Genomic DNA, 7,748 nt, shown 5'->3' with positions numbered 1-7,748 from the left:
TGTCTCCCTCTCTCTCTGACCCTCCCCTGCTCATGCAGAAATAAATTTTCTCTCTCAGAAATAAATGAAAAACATTAAAATACATTAAAAAATAAATATTTTAAAAAAATTAAAAAACTGACCTGTGGTACTTGCTCTTTGGAGTGGGGAGAGAAGCCTGGCCCCTGTGCCGGTTTGAAGCTCCTTGCAGGGAGTGGCGGTGAGCCACAATGGGAAGGTGGGTCTGGGCCTCCTCCCTCCTTCTCCAGGACCAGATGGAAACTGGGGTTGGGGAGAAAGGTCCAACTGGGGCAGCGCAGGGGTCTGGGCAGAAGAGAGGCACTCAGTGAAAGCCAGGAGGCTGCAGCCGCCGCTCATTTGCATCATAAGTGATTGGTTTTCCCTGCTCGTCCCTCATTAGGACACAATGGACAGTTGTTTGCTGGTGCAGCAGATCCATTTACCAAGGGAGAGACGAGACAGAGCAAGAGTGACTGATGGGCCATAGAGAGGGGGTAGGTGTGGGGGTAGCTGCCTCCCCTCCCCTGCTCCCCCAGGCCTCTGGGAATCTTATGTTCTTACACACTGAGCAGGGACCTTAGAGAACAAGGCAACTCCCTCCTCTTACAGATGAGGAGACCGAAGTGGTAAGAGGGGATGAGACTTCTGAGGTCGAGTTCCAGGCAGAACTGGTGTTTCAAAATCTATGATCTGAATTCCAGTCTCTCGTTTCAGGATTCACCCGTGTCTGAGATACCTTCTCCATTCCCAGCCTGTCGTTCTGTGTCGCTGTGGTCTCTTTCCTCCTGTTCCAGGCCTTCGTTTCCCTCAGTTCTCTCTCCTGTGTGCATTTCGTCTCTCCGTTCCTGCCCTCTGTCTTTTCCTCCCGATTTCCAGGCAGCCAGGATAATGACTAAACTTCTAATTAACCCCTGTCCTAATAAGGATGGGTCTGGCAGGAGAGGCAGCAATTTTGAAACTGTCTTGGTGTGTGTGAGAGATAAGTGGGGGGAGAACTGATATGCGTTGGGCCTTTTTTTTTTTTTTAATAGAGCACAAGTAGGGGAGAGAGGCAGAGGCAGTGAGAGAGAGAGTATCTCAGGCAGGCTCCATGCTCAGCACGGAGCCTGACGCGGGGCTCAATCCCACAACCTGGGATCACGACCTGAGCTGAAATCAAGAATCAAGACACGCAACCGACTGAGCCTCCCTGGCGCCCCATGTGGGGCCTGTTGTAAGCTAGGCAGTATGACAGACACTTGACATAATTTTTCTTATTTCATATTTTCAGTCCTGCAAGGTAGATAGATGTTCTTAGAGACAAGAGAGCAAGAGAGGCTCAGAGAGGTTGGGAACACCCAGCTGGCAGATGGTGGCTGTCTAGCTCCCATATCCCTGGTCCTCCACCCCTGGCATAGGGGCTGAAGCAGGGTACAGGGCCCAGTGATGGGAGGCACAACCTCGCTGAAAGACCCCACTGATTTTTTGCTCCCCCGAGGCTGCACCTGCCTTTCCCCATGACTGTCTCTATCTTCTGGCTCCCACCTTCCTCTGGGCCCCTCTGCATGGTGGTAAAATCTCACAAATGCAAGTTTAGGCCCCTGGGGGTCTGGGGAGGCAGCAGATGAAGAGAGAGAAGCCCAAACGGGACAAACATAGCCGCAGACCCTGGAGGTCTCCCTCCTGCTGCCACCCCTTCCCAGTTCCCTGTCTGTCCCTCCCCTTTGTGGGTCGAACTTGCCAGCATCTGCGTCTGTCTCATTGTGCTCTTGGGGGAAGGGGAGAGTCGGGGGGTGAGTGGGTGTCTGTGTGCATGAACATAAGGCCTTCGGGTTCATTCTGACACTGAATGAAAAACTCACCAATTATTCGTCCAATCTCATTAATATGCAGACAGACATCTGTTATTTAGGAGTCAACAGCAGAAGCATTTTCTTGGGGGGGGGAGGAGCACTTATGTACATGCTCCTTGTTTCTTTGGCTGCTGGGGTGGGTAGCTGCTTGGGAATCACCACGCCCCCCTGGACCTGGAGCCTCTCCTCCCTCTGACCCTCACCCCCACCCACGAGGAGGAGAGGGAGCAGGGGATTTACTAGAGATGGAGGCAGACCTGGGAACTCAGCTGGAGGAGGGGAAGGGGGAGAAGGGCTGCACTGTGTAGAAGGAACTCTTTTGTTGGCAGAGAGGGAAGTGGGGAACAGTACAGAAGAGCTGAACCCCTTTCCTGGGGTTTCCAGGTGTGAAGTAGGTGGAGACAGCTGTTCCAGGATTGCCTGCCAGGGTCCTGGTGTCCGCTGGGAACCTCAGGGACATGACCCCTTTCCCCCCACCTCCCTCAGCCTGCAGTGTACACTCAATCTGAGTGTATCTGGGGTGAGGTCGCCATGGCAACGTGGGGTTCTCACCCAGAGACTTCAGTTTATGGGGGAGTTCAGAAAAAATGGGGGCCAAAGGACTGCAGCCTTTGGAGTTATTAAAGGTCTCTCTGGCCCTTGGGGTAAACGTGGGAGCAAGACACCAGAGATCTCCCCCTTCCTGTCTTTTGGCCTTCCTCCAGCCTTTGAATCCAGAGCATCAGAATCCCCCTTCAAGAGGCCTTTCCTGATTCCCCTGGGCTTGGCTCAGAAGCAGTAAGGCCTGGGTGTCTAAGTTTTAAGGAATAAAGGTTCACCTATAAAGGGTCAAAAGGCTTTTCTACATCTGTTCTCCTCTCTGGATCTTCCTCAACATGGGGTAGATGCAGTGAGTGGCTCTTTTCCAGGTAGAGAACCTCACCAAAGGCTCCCCAGGGAAGGAGCGGCAGAGCTGAAACCCGCGCCCTCTGCCTCGACCTCTCAAGGTCTTTTCAGGACTGTCCCTTCTGGGAAGGCTGGAGTCCCAGAGGCAGGACCCTCCTTCAGAGGAAGCATTTCAGGGGTTAGACCCAGTCTCCACCCCTACTGCCCCCCCCACCCCTTCCTTCTCCCTCCTCCCTCCAGGGTAGGCTGATTGCAGAGGTTAAGAGACACTGGCAACATCACAGCGTGATTAGTTGTTTATTTCATTAAATGATTAACGAGGCTACATTGTTTCCCAAACGGGTGTCTAATTTGTGGGGGAAACAGCTGCAGAGGAGGAAGCTGGGTCTGACTCCTGCATCTGGGGTGGGGGTGGGGGTAAAGTTCCCTCCCTCCAGCCTGCAGGGGCCTTTGAGGATCTAGAAACAGCCCTATTCCCTCCTCCCACCCATTGGACTCTCTGGCCCAGTGGCACAGCCTCCTCCCCGGAAATAAAACGTCTGGCAACTCAGACCTGCAGAGGAGACCACAATCTGTTCCCGGTGGTATTGGAAATGTATTAAACTTTGGGGGATCCCCCCCCCACTGATTTATTTTGCTAATTATGTTTGTTTTAGGTGGATATTGAAATGCATTTGCATTCCCTGAGTGGCAGGAGAGGGCAATTGGGAGAAGAGAGGGGCCCAAACATTCTGCACTTTGGTGGCTATAGGCTTGAGTCTGCTTTGTATCAAAGTCCGAAGAGGAGAAAAGAAGCCATGGCCAAAATCCCAAGGTGATGGTGTGGCAGGTCCCTGTGGGGGAAGGGTCAGTCCTCTGGGACCAGACTGAGAGCCACCTAGCTGGAACCCAGCCCTCTCAGCACCCCCAATCCAGGACTCAGGGTGCTGGAGGAGGGTCCTGGAGTCAGCCCCTAACCTCAGTTTGGGTGCCCAGCACCCATGAAGCTGTCCCCGAATCCTTGAGACTAGCTGAGACAGACTGGGACAGGGAGGGACAGGGTCCTCTAGGACAGGGAGGGAAAGGGGTGTCTCATGAGCCAGCAGTGGGTGGGATCTCCTTTCTTCTCAAGACGGGGCCGTGGCATAGGGAAGGAGAAGCTGTTTTCAATGACACATCTCTGAGCCAAATCTCCCAGCCCCCGTCACCTCCTCCAGATACGCATCCATCCCAAAACCAAATCTGGTCACTTCATTCTCTGCTTGAAATCCCTGGCGCCTCCTCACATCTCAGAGTGAAGTCCTGGCTCCTTTGTGGGCCCAAAAGTCGCCTTGATAAACCTTCCCAGCCTGGTCTTCTGCTCTCCTCGCTGTGGCAGCCCCAACCATGCCACATTCTTTCTCATTTCCATGTGTCTGCACATGCTGTACCCTCTGCCCAGAGTGCCTTTCCTACCCTTCCCTGCCCACCAAACTCGTCTTCAACCCTCAGGACCTGGCTCAGAGCACTGGCTCCTGGGGCTGTAAGGAGCTCCCGCAGACAAGCCACTGTCACACCCGGGACACCTCTCACTGGGCTGGCCTCCAGAGCGCAGAGACTGGTCCTTTCAGAATCCAAGCCGGTGTCTGACACACAGTTGGTGCTCAGTACATATTTACTGAATGAATGAGGGAGGGACGGGCTGTGAATTAGGGGGGAGCCCAGCAGATGGGAGGGTAAGGTTTGTGTGCCCTCCCAGAGTGTGTATGGGAGAACTGGCTGGGGCTGGGGGGAAGGGATGGCCAGGGATGGTTCCTGGGGGAGAATGTCACCGAAAAGAGGCCAGTGGGACCAGAGCCAGGGAGGGAATACAGGACAATGTGAAACCAGACTCCCAAGAAAACAGACCAGCACTGTCTTTCCTGACAACAAGAGCTCGGGCCAGCCCCTCCACTGGCTTCCCCCCTCTAGGGGGCTGGGGGGGGGGGCAGTGACCCTAACTCACAGCTGATGTTCCCTCCAAAATCATCGAGGAGCTCAGGATGGAAAGAAGATGAGAGCCCCTGCCTTCACCTCCAACGAGACCCCAGAATCAACTCTTGTCCCCTTGGATAACTTCACTGCACAGAAGGGTCAGCTTCTGTGCTGTGGAGGCTTTTGATACTCTCCCTTCCCCCACAACTTCCAGGACACCAGCAGATTCCAGGCTGGGGGATGGATGGGGTGTGCAAGGGGCCTGGACCATGGTCAGCAGGACCCCTCCCACACTAGCAGGTGGCCCCAGCTGGGCTGAGGAATGAATTGCACATCAGTCCACTTAAAAATCCCTAATGGCCTTAGGATTGTCTGACTCATTAACTGAGATGAATATTCCCAAGACCTTTCACTCCCCCACCTCTGGCTCCTAAAAGGACACTGCTAATCTGACCCAAGGCCTCTTCCTTTAACTTCCTCTAACTTCCTCCAACTATGGACATAGACAAGAAAGTTCCTCCCGGAATTTAACCTTCCCTCCTGCTGCTAGAGATTGGTAGATTGGGTTTTTAGAAAGCAACAAAACTAAAGCCACAGCCGTTTTCCATGGACATGGGCTTTATTTGGGGACAGTTGCAGGAAGGGATTGAGGGAGCTAGCACTGTGGGTAGAAGGGAGAAGGACTCAACTTGCTTTTTAATTTAGTGCATGTTGCCTGGAGGTTAGGATGAGTGAGAACAGCTGTGGAAGGGAAAGGCGAGGAAAAGGGAAGGTCACAGAATGGACACTTTCCTTAGGGAAAGAAGCCAGGGCCAGGATATGGGGACTGGGGGTGGGGAGGGAAGGCACCCTTCATAGGCTAAGCCTCAACCAAGGTCACTGCTTGATGCCAACTTCCCCAACCCCCGCCCCTAGCCCCCGGCCCGGCTCCCCGTCTTGCTAGCTTCCTCGCTTCCTATGGAGAAGAGGGGGATGAGGATGGGGGGATGGTGGCCCCCTTCTGCCTTCAGCTCTCCTGACCAGAAGAATCCCTCACTCGGCCTGCCCTGAAGTCCCTGCCAGAGTCAGGAGGTCAGGAGCCAGGTGCAGCAGGGGAACAATCGGGCCCTTGGCCACTGCTCTTTACACTCTGCCCCGCCCCAGCCCCTCACATGAGATTGCAGCTCTTGGCTCGATCCTTGTGGATCTCACTCTCGGTCCCGGTCCCCCGGTCCGGCCGGCCTGCCAGCTGAGCGGATCTCTGCAGTCCACGGCGTGAGTCAGTACGACGCAGCTGCCTATGGCCACGGCCAAGGGAGGCCACTGTGGCCACGTGGAAGACGTCCCTGACGCTGCGCTCGGAGGACCGGGAGGAGCACTCCACGTAGGACACGGCCCCTACCTGCTTGGCCAACACAGTGCCCTGGAAGGATGGAGGGAATGTAGGAAGTTATGGGGCTTAGGCTACAGCTCGGCAAGGGGGGCTGAGGGCAGTGGGGGTGGAGAGAGTGGGCAAGGGATCGGGTCATAGATCAGAAGCCAGTGCAAGGGATGAGCAGAGCAGGGTGTTTTCAAATCAGAGAAGAGAGGGGCAGAGGTGAGAGGTCTAGGCCGGGACTAGGTCAGAGGTCAAGCGTCCCACCTGTTCATGTGTCACGGGGATAAGCCTCTGTTTGGACAGCTCCCTCAGTGTGGCCAGGTCCGTGCGCATGTCCAGTTTACAGCCAACCAGCACAACCTTGGCATTGGGGCAAAACTCCTGAGTCTCCCCTTGCCACTATTTGGGGGAAGAAAACAGTTATGGAAGGGTCGGTGAAGGCACATGGCGAAGCTTGTTCCATGCCACGGCAACACCCTTCCTCGCATCATGCAGAAACCGTGCACCCCTCTGTCTGGACTCTCCCGCATGAACAAGGAAGTAGGAATGGTGGCCTTGGGCTGAAAGCAGGATGGGGGGTAGGAGAAGGGGAGAGAGGAAAGGGCTGGCGTGGGGCTGTAGGGTAGGGGCCCTGCTTCTACCTCAGTGGCCATGAAGGGTCTACCAGCCTGAAACCCACCCCCTTTCCCAAATTTGTTCCTAGGAACAGACTGATCGGCCCTCCCTCCTCCACCAGGGACCTAGGGCTGCTTTAGCTGACTTCTGTCCATTCAACATGGGCTTTTCTCCTGGAAAGAGAGGCCTGGAGAGGAGACCACAGGGCTCTTCTGAGCTCCTGGAAGAGCATTCCCATTCCCTCCATCTGGGGCTCCCACACCCAAGGGGATGGGGAGGATGGTAAGGAATCCCTTGAGTACGTCTTCTTGTTCTCTTCTCTCTCCTACCAGATGCTGGATCCAGCTCTGAGGACGGACTTCTAGGAAGCAAGGGTGGGGGGTGAGGGGTGAGGGATGGAGGGGTGAGGGGGATGCGGAAGGAAGAGAGCTTCACACGCTCTCCAGCTGATGACCATGCCCTAGGTATCACTCCCTCCTCCAGCCCATGTTGTATCAGGACCTTGGTTTCTGGTCCCCCTCAGTGTACGCCATCCTGTTTCCCCAGGCTCCCACCTTCTTGAGGACGCTGTCCAGTGTCTCTGGTCGGCTAATGTCGAAGCAGATGAGCACAGCGTCTGAATCAGGATAGGCCAGAGGCCGGACGTTATCATAGTAAGAAGAACCTGAGAGAAGACAGGGAGGGAGACGGGGTCCTGAGTGGGTGGGAGGCCTGGAAGGGAATAGGAGACCTTACCACTCCTGGCCAAGGGACGCTAGGCCAGAGGACGGAAAGAGAGCAGGTATTAGCACCCATCAAGGAGTCTGGGTTTCTTCAAGGAGGGGAGCTGGCAGAGGGAGGGAGGTTAAACGGCAGAAAACAGCTCTCCACTTCCCCAGGGGTTTCTTTAAAAGTAATCATTCTTAATCTTTTCTGAGTCTTTGAGAAGCTCATGAAATCTCTCCACATTCTCAAAATTTTGCCTGTGCTTTCTGAGCTTTGACTGACGTCTTCTAAAGCCCTCCCTGGGGAAGCTGAGTAAAAATAAAAACCTCCTCCTTTTTTGGAGGAGGGGGAGGGGCAGGGGCAGAGCTCCCGCACAGGCTTGGGACAGCTCAGATTTCTATACTTCTGTCTCTAGAAACAGC

General features: G+C 54.7%; 1 protein-coding gene across 1 annotated transcript; it reads right to left on the bottom strand.

The window, feature by feature from the left end:
* Nucleotides 1-3,006: 3,006 nt before the first annotated feature.
* On the bottom strand, nucleotides 3,007-7,285 carry RND2 (Rho family GTPase 2; the record flags this gene model as incomplete). The annotated part of the gene is made up of 3 exons (XM_077749109.1): nucleotides 3,007-6,051; nucleotides 6,271-6,405; nucleotides 7,176-7,285. Coding segments are annotated over 3 exons (500 nt in total), but the record flags the coding sequence as incomplete, so codon positions are not given.
* Nucleotides 7,286-7,748: the final 463 nt, after the last annotated feature.

This window comes from Crocuta crocuta, unplaced genomic scaffold (assembly GCF_008692635.1).
Source record: "Crocuta crocuta isolate KB4526 unplaced genomic scaffold, BGI_CrCroc_1.0 C29725300, whole genome shotgun sequence".
Classification (NCBI taxonomy): Eukaryota; Metazoa; Chordata; class Mammalia; order Carnivora; family Hyaenidae; genus Crocuta; species Crocuta crocuta.
The sequence above is the reverse complement of the archived record's forward strand: the minus strand, read 5'-3'. Positions and strand labels throughout refer to the sequence as shown.